Here is a 21,126-nt window from a genome sequence, read left to right on the forward strand (position 1 = left end):
GTGTGTGATCTCCTCTATTATAACTGTGTGTCAGCAGCTGTCCCCACCTAAGCTGTTTCTGTGGTAAGGTGGATCACAGGAGTTATGCTAACTGAAGAACTCACTTAAAATTTAAGATATAAACAGAAGGAGTTCTGAACTGATCAGACTTGAGATGACATGACCATCTGAGGAGAAAGAGGCCAGGAATCACTAACCAAGGTAACACTAGCTCACTAATATATACTGATGGGCGAGATACATATTGAAAATGGCTTAAATCTGCCACAATTCCGCATTAAAATCAGCAGTTAAGGGCTTAGGTTGGCTGTCCACTGGCGAGTTGTCATTGCGAGATCCGCGGCGATGAATCGCCCGCGGACCTCGCATGATACGCTTTCCATAGGCTAACTATGGAAAGCGCAGCCCGATGTCCAGGAGAATCATAGCTGCGGCCCCATCCTGCCCCCTCCCATTGCAAACAGCCAGCAAGGGGAGGAAAGGAGCAGGGAAGGGGGTGGGAGTTTAGCAGTCACGCAGCTAAACTCCCTCCCACCTTCCTTCTCCAGCAGTTGTCATAGGCTCCCATAGGAGTCTATGCAGCGGGTGGGGGCATAAAAGCGCCCGGCTGAAGCGCACAGCCGGGCGCTTTTATGCTGCGGAGATATGCCCATGTGCACTGATTCATTGTAAACCAATGCATCAGAGGGACAGCGTATATCAACCGGGCATGAAAACTTGGCCAGGTTTTCACGCCCGGTCGATATACGCCCGTGTGAATCCAGCCTGAAACACATGGGTGTAATTTTGTCCCACTTGATTTCAGTGGTTTCGTTTCCACTATGGGGATTCCTGCGCATTATTACTACTATGCAAGAAAGATAGGGCAGGCCCTATCTGCCAACTTTTTAATTCAAACTTGCGTGCACTAGCGTGGAGTTTGAATAGTCTGAAAAAAAAAACCAACAAACGATTCATGCCCCAATGGGCTCCGTAGCTATGAGCGTACTACTGGTAACACATGTGCCCATGTGTTTTTGCCCTTATGGACAACTTATCTAAATCATGAGCAACTAATATTTACAAGAGGAAGACCATAACAAGTCATAAAGATTATAGGAGACGCGTGCGTGCAGCCCAGAATACTGATAAGAACACATTAGCAGCAATTAATAGGAGCTGTAAGATGCTGGTAATTACTATATTATGTTCCAGCTTCTCCGGCCTCGCAGAGGATCACAGACACATCCATTTTTTCTTTTTTACAGACACTGAAACAGATTCCGTTCCAGGAGCCTGTCCGCAAGTCCATTTGTTCGCAAGTCCAAACAAATGGTTGTATGGAGCGGGATTGCGGGTGGATCAAGCTGCCTAGCAACCGCGATCTGACCGGACAAGCTTCTATCAGGCTTGATAGAAGCCTGTCCGGTCCCTGCACAGTATGATGTAATGCCATAGCATGACATCATACTGTGCCATAGCATTACATCATACTGTGCAGGACAGATAGTTCGTATCTAGCGAAATTCGTAAGTCGAATGTTCGCAAGTAGGGGACTATCTGTACTTTTTAAAATCTGATAACCACTTTGGGGCTCTTTCCCACAGGTGCATATCAGCCGGCCGTTCTCACAGCTGGACGATATGCGCTGTGATCTGATGCAGTGGATTACAATGCATCAGATCACATGGGCATATTTGCGAGACATAAAAACGCCCGGCCAAGCCAATATAGCACCGGACATATTTACGTCAGGCCCAAAACATAGTCTTGGAACTATGTTTTGGCCCAGAATACGTCAGACGTTGTATAGGCTTCTATGGGAGCCCATAGCTGCGGCGGTAGGTAGGAGAGAGTTTAGCAGCGAGGCTGCTAAACTCCCTCCCTCTGTTCTCCTCCCCTTCCCGTGCAGGCTCACCTCTGTTCCCCCCCCCCCCCCCCGCTCGTTCTGTGCAATGGGAGGGGGCGGGACAAGGTGAGGGATGTGGGCGGAGCTAAGTGCCCACGTCTCCCCGACCTTTGTGCATAGCCATCAATAGGAGGAGGCGGGGAGGACTGGTGCTTAGCTCCGCCCATGCCCCCTCCCATTGCACAGAACAGGCAACGAGAAACAGAGGTGAGCCTGCGATGGGGAAGGAGGGGAAATGGGCGATGGCTTGCTGAGCTAAGCGCATTTGGCCGGCTCACCAGACCATCTGAAAGCGCACACAAATGTTTGATTTGTGCGCCCATTCACCAGATTTTCCGCTCCCAACATAGCGTATATCGGCAGATTGTGAAAACGGCGGCCGATATGCGCTCGTGGGAATAAAGCATAAGGCCCATTTACACCCGCAGATGATCGCTCAGAGATCGATCAAACGACAGTTTGAGTGACTGCTTTGAGCAATCATTTTGCATAAACTATTAAGTAGCTACTCAGCTACTAAAGAGCAATTAGGTGTGCAAATGAAGCCTTAGCTGAAAGCAGTTAAAGCCAGAGGACTCTTATCTGAGCTCAGATCCTTTGTTCTCCACAGGAAACAATGCTATCAGCACTCCCCGTGGAGAACTGCTGATAAGACTGAAGGACAATTTTTAGGTTGGACTGAACAAACAGCTAGCAGTCCCTGAAAAGTGCATGATGGGCGGACATTTAGACACAACGATTATCGCTAAAACGATCGCCTTTTAGCGATTTTTTTTTTTAATAGCAATTATCGCCTGGTGTAAATGGGCCATAAAGGCCAGTGTCACACGGGCGTATACGCATTTCCATGCGTATTTGCGCAATAGGTGTTGCCTATTTGTGCGTGCTGCACTGTACTTTTTACATGCACAAATCATGCGCATTTGTACATGCAAAAAAATGAAACCATGTTCCCTTTTATTGAAAAGGGCAAGTTAAATAATTCAATATTGGCTATTTTTGTCCTCAAATGCATAAGAAAATAGAGCATGCTGCATATTTCTTGCGCATATGAAATTCATGCGCAAAATAGGTGCATGTGAAGGAGCCCATTGAAATCAAAATTTGCATGCAAAGCACTGCACAAATACGTTCATGTGAATCCAGCCTAAGGCCAGCTCCCCGAGGTGTAAGTGTATGCACACGGCCATTTACTGTATATTTGCCCATGTGTTGTGTGTGTGTGTGCATTTTACGCTATTATTTGCACATGCATGCCCTGCATATTTGCATGTGCAAAAAAAGATGTGCGAGCACGCACCCACTGATTTCAATGAGCAACTAAGTTTAGTTAGTTTAATATGCCCTATTTTTGTGTGCAATATGCAAAAATTCGGACATGCTGCGTATTTTTTGCATGCGAAAAACGTACATGTGACGGAACCTATTAAAATCAATGGATTCTATTCACTGCGTATTGCGCACGCAACTTTATTTTATCCATGTTGGATGTTATTTGCTCAGATATATAAGGCTGGGTTCACATGGGGCAGATTTCCAGCGGAATTCCCGCAGTTTGGCCGCACTGAAAAAACGCGGGAATTCCACTGGACAAGTGCAGCTACAAAACCCGCTTCCTTTTGGGTTTTGAAGCGGTTCGGGATGCTGACTTTCTCCTGCTACTTTCTCTCCCCACAAAGAGGAGCGAGGCCACAGCGAGAAAAAAAAATTGACATGCTTTGCCGCGACGGATTGGCCGCCCCGTGTGGACGAGAATATTGCAAATTCTCGTCCACATGGCTGGCTTATCCTGGGATTAGCGGCCAAAAGCAGATTTGTCGCAACAAAATTGTGCAGGGAATTTCCACGGCAAATCAACCCATAGCCTAAATGATGCTGGCAGTAACATGAGAATACAGACGTTTGCTGGTTTCAAGTGGCATTGTATGTAAATTCATCTTGAAGTTATTTAGTCATTGCATAACTTACAAGTTCAGACTTGAAGATGGCTCCAATAAGGAGCTGAACCGTTGCTGTAAAAACTATGGGTGCATCTCATAGAAGATATGGGAGCGCTGCTTTTTCTATAGCGCTGCAGTGTGGCATAAAACGGAACATACTGGTATGTCATTAAAAACTTTGAACCTTCCTCTTCTGTGGAATTTCTTGCCTTCCTAACCCTTTCCCATCCAGTGTCGGACCTCGTCCAACAGTGAGATTACCCTGCATAGCTCCCATGTAGGGCAAGGTCAGACACATGCTCCGAACACTATTTACTATGACTTGGAGTTCTCTTCTGCATTGGTATATTGCAGTATGGAGAGGAGCGCTCCAAGGCTTATTATATAAGTGTGTGTTATATCAATATACATATATATACAGGATTATTACAAATGATCTTCCTGATGTGAAAAACTCATAGGGCGCCTGCAAACGAGCAGAAATTCCGCCGCTGTAAGCCTGCATAGGATTGCGTTAACAAACGCAATCCTATGCAGACAGCCGCGATTTGGCCGCGAGAGATCTCGCGCGGCAAACAAATCAGGGCATGACCTATTTCTGTGCGAGGCCGCCGGCTCCGGTCTGCGCATGCGCCAGCTGCCTGGCAAGCCGGCACATCAAACAGCTGGAGCCGCGGGTGAGTACACGCTGGTCCCTGCAGGTGCTCGGGTCGGGTCCCGCGGTGAGAATCCTCGCCGCCAGATCCGACCCGCCCGTCTGCAGGCGGCCATAGCGCTTGTTTAATTTTCAAGGAATTTCTAATAAAATCACCATGACGGGTCATTTCTGCTTCTGTCTGTTGAGTAATTCCAAGGAGTCCACAATGCGTTTTCCAACCCAAAATAAATAAGAGCTGGGGAGGGTGCGGGTGGCAGGGAATTAGGATTGGAAGGGGTTAACGTATTTGACACCTTCCGTTATGTTGAGATAGGGTTGGTACACAGTCCCATAGAGTGTTTAGCCCTAATCAACTACTGTTGTAATTTACAATATGGCAAGAACCACTCAACGAAGTAAAGAGAAACAACAGTCCATCATTACAAGAAGGTCAATCAATCCGCAAAATTCAAGAACTTTGAAATTCTCCTCAAGTACAGTCATGAAAACCATCAAACATTCATTATGAAACTGGCTACATGATGACCACCCTAGGAAGGGAAGACCAAGAGTTCCCTCTGCTGCAGAGAAGTTCATTAGAGTCTGGCCACCTGCACACAGCTGGGTCGGATTCCACATGTTGGAGACCGCAGCGGGATCCAACCCTGTGCCTGCCCGGGTGTACCTGTTATTTTGTCTTCTCTTCTCTACTGCAGATGGTCCTAGTGATGACGCGGAATCCACGACCCTTCCGCAATGTTAATTGCAGAAGTACCGCGGTCAGACGGCTTCCATTGACTTCAATGGAAGCCGTCTACCCAGAATCAGCTCAAAAATGGAGCATGCTGTGATTTTTTTCTTTTTCCATGGGCAGAAAATCGCAGTTGCTGTCCGCTCGTGTGAGCGGACATGCAGATGCTCTATTGGTTTGAATTGGTGCGGAATGCCATGTGGGAGATGATTGTGGATTCTGCTAATGTCCTATGATGGTGCATATAACACAGCATAATAAATGAAAGCTAGTGAAAACGAAACCATTGAAATCAATGCCTTCATCTTGTCCCAGTATTCGGCCATGATTTCTTGTCTTTAAGCCCGAAAGCCTCATCTATGAGTTCTATTCGCTTCTGTTTAGCGTACGCAAATACCTGCACAAATACACCCTTGTGAAGTTGACCTACAATAAAAGCCGAATTAGAGGCGAATGATCACCTGTTGGCCGTGTTTACACTGAACTATTACTTGCACGATCCAACAATATTTTGAGCATAATCATTCCATGTAAAAGGGCCTAAAGTCTAATGTAGGTGTATACGGGGTTACCAACTGTTACCGCCTCTCATAACAAAGCTTGAAGCTCAAAGACTGCAAAAGGAGCAAATATGATGATTACTGGTACACAGCACGGATATTAGTGCATATTTACCTTGTCTCGCTTACACAGCGAGCGGAAGAGGAACACGTAGGCGTCTGTATTATTAGATAGAGTGACAATGGCTTATAATGAAGCCGAACTGCTAGGTTTACGCCGGCCGCAGAAGCTTCACAGATCTGACGCTCACTCCGATATCCGGGCTTCTTCACACCGGTGGATTTACATTAGTATTTTGTGGGCCACAACCAGGAGCCGGTCGCAAATATGGCAGAAATCACATCTCCCCATTCTACGTTCTCGCTGTACGCTCCACTTCTGGTTTTGGCTCACAAAATCCTGATGGATAATCCGCCCGTGTGAAGGACCCTCAGGGGCATTTTACACAGAGCGAGAAATTGTTCACACAAGCAAACAATGACAGCTGAGTTATTTGCTTTAGGGCTTATTCAGATGAGCGTAAGCGTAAATATATTCGCCGGTACATGAACCAAGTTAGGAGATGGCAAGAAACAGGCAGATTGATCGGTTTTCTTTATGATCGAAATGCCAGTTCACACGTTGGCATCTTACACCGTTCCCATGGAATAGAATGGCAATGAAATGCCTAATTAGGATGAGCTGTCTTCTTTTCCCTCCGTTGTACGCAGGGTAACTCCCTCCCTTTTTCTTTTCCCTCCGTTGTACGCAGGGTAACTCCCTCCCTTTTTCTTTTCCCTCCGTTGTACGCAGGGTAACTCCCTCCCTTTTTTACAGCTGCCATAGAAGTCTATGAAAGCTTTCTGCGTACGGCCTCCTTCACACGAGCTTATGCGCTTTCACGCTGTCCGCATCGCGGACTAAAATCCTGTGAATTAAGAAAAGCCGCAATCAAGTCCCAAGCTTAATTAGTGGTTTCTCGTCCATTTACACGGCCGGGTGCAGCGTATTAGTGAAGGAATACGCCGCAGCCTTGAAATCCCTCGGTCGGCTTAAATCCTCAGAATGACTTCTAATGCCTAAATAGGGGCAATAAAAGGGTCCTTATTCTCTTATTGGAACGTTAAACAAATTCTGGTTAGTTTCCTTCCACATCATGTTTCGCCATCCAGCCCCGCTTCTGCCTCAGTCGATGGGAATGCCACAACGAGTGCAGTATCTATAATAACGCTGCTATGTCTCAGCGAGTCTGTCAGCATTTTGACACTGCAAAACCGCTGACAGCTCCATTTAGCTGTAATCCCCGCCGCCTTGACAAGTGCCATGAGGGCAGGACTTCTCTCTGAAGTGCCCCTGGCACTCTCCATTGAGCTGCTCCGGATTTGATGGACAGCCATGGCTGTCTCCGGATTGAACTATCAATCACATCTCTACAGCAGCTCGATGGGAAGTGAGAAGTCCTGGCCTCCCTGCACTTGTGGCAGCAGGGATTAAAGCTTTATTTTGCAGTTTCAAAACTGTTTGCAAACTCCCTTTAAAGAGTCATTTCTATAACTTGGTGCCCTTGGGACATGGTAATTCTCCCTGGAATCATTGGGGTGACAGGTGAAGGCTGGACCAAGCATCTTACTGGAAAAAAGAAAGGCTCAAGAGGGGCCAATGTTTCATATAGCAGAAGTACTAGTTTAGTCCTTACACCTGCTGCCTTGCTGTTGTTTTCTCTTGTAAAGCAGATCTATAGCGTCTCATTATGTCGTAGCCACCTGTTCATTTCCTGACTCAATCCTTCTAGTTTAAGCAGCTTTTTTTCTTTAATACAGCTCCTATAAGAAGTACAGCCCGACAATTTAGCCCTTGATTGGAACAAAAAAGTTTATGCACTTTTGTGTTATAGTTGCTACTGCTTAAGCCTGGTTTGGACACAACGATTATCTTTTGAGCGATAATTGTTGTGTGCTTTACAGCGCAAGGTGATCCCTCAAATGTTAGGCGATAACCTTGCGCTCCGAGCGCAGATTGCAGAAGCGGGGCCGCTTGTCTTCTACATCCAGCTTTTTCCTGCTCAGAGCGCCCAGCTGTTATACAGTCGAGCGCTCCGAGCGGAGAATGCAGAAGACAAGTAAGGTGGCCCTACTTGTAGTGGCCCAGCTGTTCTCTGCTCGGAGCGCCCGGATCTTATACAGCCGAGCGCTCCGAGCGGGGTATGGAGAACACAGCTGGACCGCTCTGTTCTTCATACCCAGCCTGTCATCAGGGAGCGGGATATAGCTGAAACAATAGTATCAGCTGTATCCCACTGTGAATCCCTGATAACTGATCGCTGATCTTTCAGCACGCTGAAAGACAACGATGAGCGATGGCTTAACGAAAAACTGCACGATGTCAGTGCAGTTAGACACAAAGATTATCGCTCAAAAGACGGCTTTGAGCGATTTTTGAGCGAAAATCCTTGTTTCTAAATCAGCCATTACTTGTAGAAGTGGCTTCCGTGATGTTTTAGGTGTCATAAAATAAAGGTGTTTTTTTATTTACATTTCAGAGAAAAGGAAGAAAATGCATAGCTTGTATTAGGGTCAAGTTCACAACTTGTAATGTTCTCCTTATACTATGCACCGCAGGTGTGTGTGCGCCATACCCATCAACAATTGCTGGTGATCACCCCAGTCTACCACTTTTAATTGTTTCACTTGTGCTTTAGCATACAATTCGTGAATATATAAATATATACTTGATTGAAGATGACCATCCAGAATATTTTTTTTCTACAAAGGCAGATGTACTCAGCTATATAGGCTTACAGCTGTATAAATCTGGGGCATGTGTTCAATGCCGTTCTTTAATAGTAATGCCTGAAACGCAGTTTAAATTTTGCCTAACTTTTTTGAAACCCTCCCCAGGACATTTTTTGGATCATATGTGAGTAGAGATGAGCGAGTTGCGGGAGTGAGCATGGGGGAGCGGGGGAGAGAGTGAGAGAGAGATCTCCCCCCCGTTCCTCCCCGCTGCTCCCTGCCCCCCCCCCCCCCCCCCCCCCGCCGGCACCTGAATCTTTAGAGACAAGCGGGCAGGTACTCGCATAAGGCACTACTCGCTTGACTAGTTTGCCTTAGCGAGTATGCTCGCTCATCTCTATATGTGAGTATTGTTGGTCTACAGGCTTTATTGGCCCTGATAGTTCCAATATCTGGACATATGTTTGCATAGAGTTGTCATATTAGAAAACGGAGCAAACACAGAGATGACAAGTTCTCTTCATTTATTCTCACTTCATCTATCCCGTCTTTTCCTCTTACTTTGCTCCCTCATTTCCTTACTCAGACCCCCACCTTTTCCTCAAAGACACATAGCAGAACAGAATACCACACAGATGGGTGTCATGGCATCCAGTTCACTTCCTCTGGGATCCAAATGTCACAAATCTAAGCCCTGCTGTTCCCTCTTAAGTTTCCCCCAGACACAAATCTACCAATGTCCCTGCCAACTCTCTGTGCCGAGCCAAATTCGCCACCTTTTATCCTCTTACAGGACACAGATATAGTGTCTTGTCGCTTGCCTGATGCCAACAAAACATATGTGGCTGATAATGTCAGAAATGACAGAAATGTCTGTAGTCAGCTGACATTCATTATTAGGTAAAGCGATCAGACACCAAGAAATATGATTAAAAGGGTAGTTTTATTTTTAGAAGGATTTATGGATCACTAACAGTTTCCCATGTGTCACACCAAAGAAAAAAGTTTGGTACCGTGTTAGCCGGTAGAACAAAATATAATTGTTCTCAGCCTACGAGAAACCAAGTCATCTTGTAGATGTGATACCTTTTAATGGCTAACAAAAAGACATGATGTTATAGCGAGCTATCGAACTTACTTAGGGTTCTTCCTGAGGCATAATAGGATAGATCTGAAGATATATATATAGGGCACAGACATGATGTGATTAATTTGCACTTAAAGCAATGCCAGAACAGGATGAGCAGAGGAGTAAATACTTAATTAGTCCACTGATGCGGATGTAAAAGTTTTATGGTCTGTAAATTGGTATTACAGGGGTCACCAGGCCAGAGTGTTATTTCTCATGCACTCCACTCTAGCATGAAATCTTTTGAGATATTTAAGCCTGTGTTGAGAGTGTCAAAGATGGTTATAAAATTGTACTCCCAAATTCTTCTGTGACGTTGGGATTTGAAGTTGCCTTTTAATATAGTAACTTTCATATGTTCCATGTTGTGTCCGTGGCTAGAAAAATTCTCAACCACAGGTAATTCTGTCATTCTTTCTTTAATTGTGTGGTGATGAGACCTCGCCCTCGCTTGCAGTTTTTATCCTGTTTCTCCAACATAAAGGCCCCCAACAGGACATTTACTGCACAGGATCAGGTACACAAAATTGGACATTGAATATATGAATGTCCCCGGTATCTTATAGTCCTGCTGTGTGTTGGGGATTTGTATCCTGTCTGCGGTCCGTATATGTCAGCAGGTCTTGCAGCTTCTTACCTTACAAGGATAAGTTCCTTTTTGTGTGTCAGAGGGTAATGCACTTTTGACTATAAAGTTCATCAAATTTAGAGGTTGCCTGTAACACAGAAAGAGAGGGTCCGGGAATATGGTTTTCAGACGGTCATCCTTGTGTAGGGTATGGTGGAATTTCTTTGCGGTTTTCCTTAGTACCTCTAGCTGTGGATTGTAGGTCACTACTAGAGGTACACGATTGTTTCCTTCCTTCTCTGGGTATCAGAGTAGTTGATTCCCGGGTATCCTGGTGGCTCTGGTGATTTGGTCATCAGTTGAGGTGGGATGGTAGCCCTGATGTAAAAATGTCCTTTCAAGATGGTATAAATGTTCCTCCCTCTCTTTTGGGCTAGAGCACATCCAGTTGTATCTGATGGCCTGGCTATTGAAGATGGATATTTTATTGTGCTTGGGGTGGACACTGTCCCATCTGAGGTATGTCGGATGATCAATAGGTTTTCAGTACATGAATATCTGTATTGAGTTATTGAAAATTTTTATTGTGATGTCCAAAAAGTTGATTTCAGTGATGTCAGGTTTACGGTGGGATGAAATGCACTGCATTTCTCATGGAATTTTATTAGTTCTTGTTTGGTGTTGATCCAGATGATTATGATGTCAGCAATGTAGCGGAAGTAGGCCAATGGTTTGTTGGGGCAGGAGGCCAGAAAGTCACGCTCCAGTTTTGCCATGAAAAGGTTGGCATATTCTGGTGTAATTATACTGCCCGTGGTAGTACTAGTGAGTTAAAGGTATATCCCTTTTTCAAAAGAGAAATAGTTGTGTGTGAGGATGAATCTTGTGAGTTGTAACACAGATTTAGAGGCAATGCCATTAGCCTCAAGGTGTACCTGGCAGGTGATCAGTCCATTCTTGTGTGGGATATTGGAATATATGGATTCCACATCCATGGTGGCCAGGATGGTGCCATTGAGGAGGGCACCTATGGTTAATAGTTTGTTCAATAGGTCAATGGTGTCCTGCAAGTAGCTAGTTGTATTTCTCACCAGTGGTTTGAGGACACCTTCTTACCATCCTGAGATTTTCGCAGTGAAGGTTCCCACACCTGAGATGATTGGCCTCCCTGGATTGCGGACTTTGTGTAGTTTTAGAAGCATGTAGAGTATTCCAACCTTGGGGTTCTCCAGTATCAAGTCCAAATGGTTTTTGGCATCCACAGACAGTCTTCTGATGACCCTTCTCAATTCCCTCACATATTTTTGGGACGGTTCTTGATCCAGTTTGGTGTAGTGTCTGGTGTCTGTCAGCTGTCCGTCTGCTTCTTTCATGTAGTCTGATGTATTCATGAGGACTATAGCACCACCTTTATCTGCAGGCTTAATGCTGATCTCCTTGTTGTTTTTAAGGCAATAGATGGCCCTTCTTTCCTGCAAAGTGATGTTAAATGCTTCATTTTTCTGCTTGTACGGTATAGTACATTTCACCACATGTCTAAAGGAGTCTATATATTTGTCCAAAGTGGGATTGTGACCAGTTGGAGGTGTCTAATCACATTTCTTCTTGGCCCCTAGTTTCTCCTGTGTTCGGTTGCTTGAAAGTCCTGTCTCTTCTTTGTTATGGAAGAACTCATTCAGTTCCACATGTCACTGCACAGTTCTGTTTTATCAAGTGTTTTAGTAGGACAGAATGTAAGCCCCCTGGATGGAGAGGACACTGAGCTCCTCTTTAGTGGGGTAGGGAGATGACAGGTTGATAACACAGCTGATTCTACCTGTGTCCGTGTCCTGTTGGGGTTCTCTTCTATCCTGCCAGACTTGGGGTGTTCTTGATCAGTGTTTGGCTACAGTCCTGCTTTGAGTCGAAGTCTGTGGAGTTTCTTTTCCTTGTTCTTTATTAAGCAGAACCGTAGTGTTGTACAATAGGGTTGCAAAGAATTAATTAAGCCATTGGTGCAACATATGAATTTCCACATTCTCTTTATTTGAAATCACGGTTTATTAAGAAGAAAATATTTTTATTTTATGTGACTATTCTCCGCTATATTAGATCGTATCCAGCTTTTCACAAACAAACACAAAAGTAAGACATTAATGTATGACAGGTGGGGGTGTTTGCTCAGCTTGTGCAATTGAATGGCCTGAGCTGCAGTTTAAGACATAACCAGGTGTGTATGCATAACTCCTCTGATTGCCCCACGTGATCCTATATTGATGGCCACTAGTGGGGCCACAGAAGGGCACTATTAATAAATGGGATCATTATTACTAAGTGGGGCCACAAAAAGGTTACTATCACTAAATGAGGTCACAGAGGGGACACTATTACTAGATGGGATCATTATTACTGAATGGGGCCACAGAAGGGCACTATTAATAAATGGGATCATTATTACAAAGTGGGGCACAGTTACTAATACTTACAAATATCTTGGCCTGACTGCAAGTCAGCTGACCAAAACTCACAGCATCAGCTAAAGATGTCTCTGTGTCAAAATCTGCAGAGACAAGAATCAAAGCTGGAAGAAGTTTTCATGGCGGACTGGAGCAGATGGAGAAAATGAGGAAAGCAAACAACAGAGAGGACGCTACTTGTGAGTCACTTTATGTATTTGTTTATTCTGTCTATGTCTATCGGATCAGTATTTTATTAATGTCCAGTCTGCAGTGTGGTGATACTCTGCAGACCACCTATATGGTAACTGATCACTGTAGTCAGCCACAGCATGGTAGTCATATACATTTACAGTATGGTGGTGATTTTAGAATTCTCGTAGAGTTTTTATTTACCCAGAAACGATATGGTAGTGTTATTTAGTCAAGATATGGTGGTATTATCTAGAACGGGTCGGGTTCCGCATGCGGGAGCCCGCAGCGGAATCTGACCCTGTGCCCGGCCTGCATCCGTGCTACCTGTACTGCAGATGGATAATCTGTACCGCCGATGGACCTGGTGGCTCGCCATCGGACATGCAGAGTACAGATTTGTTTTTCAAAATTATTTGCAAATAAGGAATATGGAACAATTGGTTTTCTATTCCCAATCATTGTTTTACAGGCTTACATTGTACAGCCGTACATTGATTTGAATGAATGCTGCCATCCAATAGGTGGCGCTGCAGAGGTATTGTTCCTTATTTACATAAATTACCCAGAGGAGCATGCATGGCCTCATAAGTCTCCTCATTCACCTTTAAGGTGTCTTCTCACACTCCTTCTGGGTGCTCTCCTTGGGGAGAGATGATGCCCCACCCACCCCGGCCCACTTAGGTGTCTCCACACACTTTTTGGGTGCTCTCCTTAAGGAGAGACGACACCCCTCTTGACCCATATCCCAGGACTCTCACTAGCCAAGCCAGAAAGCTACTGCACACTGATGAGGGACAAACACCCTGAAACAGCTGTCTGTGTATGGTTTTCTGGCTTGGTTTCCTATTCCCAATCATTGTTTTACAGACTTGTTAAAGAGTCATACATTGACTTGAAGGAATACTGCCATCCAATAGGTGGCGCTGCTAGGTATTGTTCCATCTTCCTTATTTGCATATGACTGCTCAGAAATGACTGAATCGTAAAGCTAATTGGTGAGTGTAAATGTGACTCTAAGGCCTTGTTCATACAAGCGCAGTTTTCACGCTCAAATAGCGGTGTTAAAAAAAAAAACGCATCTCACTCATGCAAAAATCTCGTGAATGAGTGATTTCCAGCAATTAAGTCTCGAGCTTAATTAGCTGTGAAATTGCCCGTTCACACTATCAGGAGGTGCGTGTTGTGTGTTTTATCCAGCTCCCATAGAAGTCTATGGAAACTCCTATGCAGCAAGCAACAAAGATAGGTCAGGTCCTATCTTTTCTTGCACCCCGGACCTTAAATGTGAGCTTTGTACACGCATGTCCTATCTTTGATAGGTGCAAGTATTTTGCACGTATAAAATTTCTTCATCTGAACGGTTCTATGGAAAACTATTGTTTCTATTAGATGTGATTTTTTTCATGCGCCTATGATGCGCTAAAACCACGCTTGTGTGAACGAGGCCTAAAGGCGTCATATGCAAGCTTAGTGCCTAGGGCTGCATTTAGATAAATACGGCCCTGCTTACAAGCTCTTGTAGCTGGTCCTCCAGAAGACACATCGTGACATCCCCTAGACATGACAAAATTGTAATTGTCTGCTTAAAACTGGCAAGGCCTGGGGGTATCAGGTGAAATGCTTCAGGACAATTCTGCAAATCACAGCAATGAATTGTACAATTGGTACTGCATTATGCAAACCAAATCAAAATCAGCAGGAATTGAAGCTGCCATCTTTTTCTTTTTGCAGAAGTCTTCAGCCAGGAACCGGTCCTAAGTCCACTTTCAAGGAGTCAAATCAGAGCCGACATAACACTGAGAAAAATCAAGAAAAGTGAGCCTTAGGAAAAAGCTATTTTTTAAATTAATTGTTCTGTAAATACCAGAAGATGAAACTATTTTAATTTTATGCCTTCAATTTAGGAAAAGGGACAAGAAGGCCACAACGACAATAATGAAGTCGAATGTCCAGGTAAAACAGGGTGCTGGAGATGTATTAGAAGTAGCTCCAAAGTGGAGGTTCACTTTCAGAATCAGAATTGTGAGAATTAAAGCAACCCTCTGGTCCCAGACCAGCCAAGATGACCGCACCACTTCAGTGCCTATCTGATAATCACAGTGCATCGGTAGTCTAAGACACTACATGCTACTCATGTGACCAGCACTGGCCAATCAAAGCAGTGTTTAGTGTCTTAGACTACTGATGAACAGTGTCAGAGAATCGGTGTGGCCATCTTGGTTTGTCCAGACTAGTGGTTCGCTTTAACCTAAAGTGTATTCATTATTAGATTAACTTCCTATCTCTTTTCCTCCTAGCGGCACGCTGCCCCTGACTGTCCCACTTCTCTACGTTTCCGCGTGCAGAATGACTCTTATTTCAGAAACTTGTTCAATTTTGACATCCCTGTGCTTATGTGGGCCAATCATTTCACTGACGACACCAGGAAAACCCTTAGCCAGAGGCCAGTGCCATATGGCTGGCAGGATCTTCCCCCAGAAGGTATCAATCATCATAAAATCCCAATAATTGGTTTCCTTACAGATTACTTTTGATCACTGGGGTCCCAGCAGCAGGACACCTTGTGATCAACTTAACTTCAAAGTGAAGAACCTCATTCAATGGTACGATGCATGCTGCTTCTTTCAACTAAGTCAGTAATTAGGGGGGTTTCGCACCTGCGTTGGGGATTCTGCTTTTCTGCTTCTGCTTAGGGGGTCTCTAATTATCAGTTTAAAACCGGCAACTACCTTCAATCAATCTTGTTATTTCTATAGCGCCAACATATTATTTATTACCCCCCACCAAGCTGGGGGGGTACCGACCTCGGAAGGATGAGTCGACCTTGAGCCGGGGATTGAATTTGCAACCTTCAGGTCGTGAGCGAGAGCTTACACTCTGCGCCACACGAGGCTCTACCTTGTGCCAATGAGCCAATATTCCTGCAGAACGATTTCAACACCTATGGCACGATGAGTTGCATTGATTCTGAAGGCCAAAGGAGGTCCAACTTGCTACTAAAAGGGGGTCTCTAATTAAGTGGTCATTCTGTGTATCATACATACCTACACAGTCGGCGCTGATGGTGCTTCTACAATGTGCACCAACCCTACTTGTCCAAACAATATATTACCTGCTTTCTCCTTCATTCTTTCGATTGCTCAACACTTTTTTTTACATCTACTCATAACAAATTCTGTATTACTCAGCTACGACAATGAGCTCACACCAGCATGTCCATAGATTTCAGCAGTGAGAGCAACTATGACATTTTATTCATTCTCCATATCCAATTTCTCAAACAATGAGATTCATTCTTTTTAAGAGGACCACCCCCAGAGCCACACACAGGGTACTTATGTCCCTAACTTTCCAAGATAGGATCGCCAACATCTCAGCTGTGGGTGTTATTATTAACCATTTCGGTAGACAAGATACATCAAAAGACTTAATCTGGGTCTTCTATAGAGCTAGATAACTGGGCATACTTTGAAGTGGTTCAACTTTCTCAAATCTCAATATTATATACTATATCATTTTCATACCATTTATAAACTACAATTCTGGGGAGATAATAGATTTTATACTATATCTGTCATTGGAACAGTGGTGCTTATATAAATCCCTCTCTCCACCACGTTGTACAATGGTAACTATTCCATATGAAAGCCTGGCAGATTAGAAAATTCTTAATAGGATAGTGAGGAAAGCTGAAAAGAGGAATCCTAGAACAGGAACGTACAGAAATGACCCGACGTCACATTAGGAGGGTCAAGTGAGTACACAGAAAATGTAATAAGCCAAGCATCAGTAGACCTCGATACACTGAAGAGAAGAAGTGGGGAAGTTATCAATACCCCTGTGGCTAGACGTCACCGTGGAGCCTTAGCACCAATGTCTGCTTATTGTATCTTATTTGATACATTCTGGATTGTTACAACTAAAGAAAACAAATATATAAAAGTTACAAATAGTTTGAAGAAACATAAACAGTTAAACCCAGAGATGAAGGAAAAAAAGAAGAAAGGGACAATAGATGCAGGCGAGAATTGCCGATTAGCACAAGGCAGTACGTGGTGCCAGACATGGAGAGAGCTCTTTCATTGAAGTTGCAAGGTCAGGATGGAAATCAAAGCCAGAACAAGATGGGGACAGAACAAATTGCAGACACACAAGGGCAGAGCTGAAAGGAATGAAGACGAAATATTCATGAAAATCAGCAAAGTCGGTGAGCTGAATTCACAGCGGCACCTACAATGCAAATGTTCTGGACTTCTATTACATTGGAAGCGGACAGTACAGCTCGGCTCCCGTGTCGCCTTCTTGGCTACGGATATTGGAAACTTGACATTTAACATATTACACGGCATGAGACAGCAAACTTTATCTCCACATTTTCATCGGCATGTGATGTAATAAATGTCAAGATAAGTTTGCTGCACTTGCAACATACAGGAATCTTCACGGGATGATTCTTCTCATTGCTGTGGAAGTTTCCATTAGTTTATCTTAGCATTTACAGGGTGTTCCTATTTAGGGCAATCAAATGTATTCTTTGGGTCTATAGCTGGCGTGGGTTTGCATTTCAAGCATACGGACTTCTAAAGATGCACCAAACTTATTAAGAGGTGCACCCTTGGTAATAAATTCAGTGCATATTCCGCAGCTCACTGGTGTAAGGTCATCAGCCTTTAGTAAATTCTCCAGTAGCTTCAGGCTTTGGTCCTGTATCTCACTACAATTATCTCTCAGTAGAGATGAGCGAGCATACTCGGTAAGGCGATTTACTAGAGAGAGAGCATCGCCTTTTTCGAGTACCTGCTGTCTCGTCCCTGAAGATTCGGGGGGCGGCAGTGGGGAGCAGGGAGGAGAGTGAGAGAGATCTCTCTCTCTCCCTCCCGATCCCCTCTGCAACCCCTGCCCCTCCCCCTCCCCCCGAATCTTCAGGGACGAGCCAGCAGGTACTCGAAAAAGGCGATGCTCTCTCGAGTAAATCACCTTACCGAGTATGGTCGCTCATCTCTATCTCTCAGCATAAGAGCAGAAACACACAGGCGTATGCCACTACAGAGCATAGTTGCACATGAACTGTTTTGTTTTTTTTTATCCGGGCTACTGAAACTCCGCGCCAAAGCATGCAAGTTTTAAAAAAACAGTGGGGAGACAGGTTTTGTCGTAGTAGTAACGGGCGAGAATACTACTAATGAGAACAAAACCATTGAAATCAAGGGTTATGTTTTGTCCCATTATGTGGCGATGATTATCATGGCCGCATAAAAGAGCTAAATCACGCCCAATAGAAGAAGGGCTCATATGCAGCCGATCCCTGCGAAATTGCAATCAATTACACAGGGGACTAACTAGGCTTCATAGCTTTCTCAATCACAGGTGATTTCCGCGCCGATGTGATCGGTCCCAGCAGCATAGAAAGTACAGCTAAAAGCGCTGATAAAAAATAGGCCTTGCCCTATCTTTCTCACACATAGTTTTTGTTTGTGAGGAAAAGATAGGGCAGGACTTAACTTTCTGATTTTTTTTTAACATGTGCAATAGCGCGATTAAAAAAAATACTTTAGACTGGTTCATGCGCAAATACGCTCTATAGCATCGAGCGTATTTGCGCATGTGGCCATCTGATGAAGCCTTAGGGTACATTCACACAAACGTATATCGGCTCGGTTTTCACGCCGAGCCGATATACGTTGTCCTCGTGTGCAGGGGGGGGAGGATGGAAGAGCCAGGAGCTGAACTGAGCTCCTGCCCCCTCTTTGCCTCCTCTCCGCCCCTCTGCACTATTTGCAATGGGGAGAGGTGGGACGGGGGCGGGGCTAATTCTCAAACTTAGCCCCGCCCCGTCCTGCCTCCTTTCATTGCAAATAGTGCAGAGGGGCGGAGAGGGGGCGGGAGCTCAGTTCCTGCTCCTGGCTCTTCCATCCTCCCCCCCCTGCACACGAGGATGACGTATATCGGCTCGGCGTGAAAACCGAGCCGATATACGTTCGTGTGAATCCAGCCTTAGTCTTATGAGTACAAGAAATGTTCTTTTTCCTGCACAATTACAGTGTTTCACACATCTCTAAGCATATTGTGCATGCATTTGCACATCCCAATTGACTTCTATGGGGACTTTTGGTGCACAAATGTGCAGGAAAATAGAGCATACTGCAGGTTTTTTGTTTTGCAACAGAAATGTGCTGGAAAATATGCACATGTGAATGAACCTATTGAAATCAACGAATGGCAGAGCGCTGCCTGTGATTGGCTGAGCACTTAGCCAATCAGACGTAGCCCTTTCAGGAGGCAGGGATTTTAAAATCCCCGCCTGCTGAAAAAGCTTCACTACAGTGCCGGGGACCATGCACGGAAGACACGCCAAGCCCCGACAGCGGCAGAGAGGTGAGTATATATTTTTTTATACAACCTAGGTATGATTTTCAGGGAAGGGCTTATATTTAAAGCCCTTCCCCAAAAATCACTGCAGGGGATGCCGGCATCCTATTGCTTTCAATGGGACCGCCGGAAGCAGCGGCCCCATTGAAATCAATGGGAGAGCTTCGCGATTCTCTGCCACAGCTGTGACAGGGGAATCTTTACTCCCCGAAGGGAGTCCCCTTGTCACTGAACACTGTGACAGTGCTTTCACAGTGTTCAGTGATGAGGCGACTCCCCGTGGGGAATATTTACATGCAGTACGGACATTCCTGATGCATGCATGTCCTATCTTTTACAGGTGTGCGTGTTTGCATGCCTGTAAAACACGGACATGTGAACACACCAATTGTTCTAATAGACGCGTGGTTTTTGCACGTGCGAATGTACGTGCAAATACACGCTCATGTGAATGAGGCCTTACAGGGATGCTAGGAGTTGTAATCTCACAATGGTTAGAGACCAATACGTTAGATAATACGGTACACCCACAACATTAATAAGAGCTATCTGGAATTCAACTTCCTTTATTTTCTAAATATGAGAGTAGTTCCTTTTTTTACTCCCTTTTTACCGTATCCAGCCCAACAAATCACCAATATACAAAGAGCACATTCAAGGTTCTCTCTCATTTTGCACAAAATTGAATATTAACATTCAAGGCTTTAGGTATATATACTCCTTCATGCCTCCACCAGTTATTCTCTGGCTTTCTTAGGCCATTTTATAGCTGCACTTTTTTGCAGCCGTATATTTTAAATAATGTATGATTCTGACTTTCATTTTTTTCCCATCCATCACCAACAGACAATACAAACATATGTCACAGTATAACCAAACAACACAAGCCATTGCTATATATCACTGATGCAAAGCAGCGCCACAACGTTTCAGGTTACTAGTTACAAACATTCCACTGCCTTGTGCATACTACTTAGTAATTACTACTACTATTATTGAGACATTGAACATAGCTGCTAGCAGAAATATACGCCTCAGCACTCATATACATTTAATATCTGAATTAAATTGCACAACTGTTAACACTAACTGCATATTTTGATCAAAACATGTGTGCCCATCTAACACATCCAGGCAAATCTTATGGGATGCGTACCTAGCTCCAAAAGACACATCTATTTGGGCCAGAGGCCCCTATGAACTCATGGAAACTGGATATATACTTTAATTAAGCCATCAGGGACAGATGAATGAATGGAGTGCAAGACAAAAGTGAGTGCAGCCAGTCTCCACCAATGCAATGCCTACAAAAAACAAAAGTCAGCACTTCCAACAAATGTGAAGGTGCATGTAGGCCATGAGAGCAACAAATACAGTTAGAGAAAAAGGTGCCTCAGCACTCATGCACATTTACAGTAATCTCTAAATGAAATTGCAGAACTGTTTATACTAACTGTGTAAAAATGCAAGGTTCTTAGTACATAGTTTGATCAAAGCATGTGAGCCCATCCGCCGCATCTAGACGAACCTTATTGGACGGGGAGCTCTAAGACACATCTCCTTGGGCTAAGCTGCCTATTGTCCCATATTCTACTAGTGTGCAAACAAAATGAAGCATTTTCTAATTAGATAAATACTAATCACTCTTGAAATACTGTGTTTCTGTTTATTTATTTTAAAGAATGGTTCTCATGAGGTGTCCCGTCTGTATTTTTCCTTTAGATGTATCGTCCACATTAAAGCTACTTAATGATTCTGCAAACAAGAACCTGTTTGATTGGCAGCCTCCTAAGGGATGTGTTCGCTGCGCAGTGGTGGGAAATGGGGGGATCCTGAACGGATCCCATAAGGGCAAAGAGATTGATGAGCATGACTACGTTTTCAGGTACGAAGATAAATGGATATGGAATGTAAATGAGTAGCAGACACATATACGATCTTT

The 21,126-nt window shown here is 44.4% G+C and overlaps 1 protein-coding gene across 1 annotated transcript in view; it reads left to right on the plus strand.

Annotated features, from left to right (window-relative positions):
• The window catches only part of ST6GALNAC2 (ST6 N-acetylgalactosaminide alpha-2,6-sialyltransferase 2), a 62,009-nt gene that overhangs the window by 29,292 nt on the left and 11,591 nt on the right, over positions 1–21,126 (plus strand). Inside the window, exons 3-7 of the mRNA XM_066587814.1 lie at positions 12,731–12,820; positions 14,547–14,630; positions 14,720–14,768; positions 15,113–15,296; positions 20,907–21,069. Of these exons, the coding sequence (XP_066443911.1) occupies positions 12,731–12,820; positions 14,547–14,630; positions 14,720–14,768; positions 15,113–15,296; positions 20,907–21,069 (570 nt within the window). The remainder of the gene's footprint in view (positions 1–12,730; positions 12,821–14,546; positions 14,631–14,719; positions 14,769–15,112; positions 15,297–20,906; positions 21,070–21,126) is intronic.

Source organism: Eleutherodactylus coqui, chromosome 13 (assembly GCF_035609145.1).
Source record: "Eleutherodactylus coqui strain aEleCoq1 chromosome 13, aEleCoq1.hap1, whole genome shotgun sequence".
Lineage (NCBI taxonomy): Eukaryota > Metazoa > Chordata > Amphibia > Anura > Eleutherodactylidae > Eleutherodactylus > Eleutherodactylus coqui.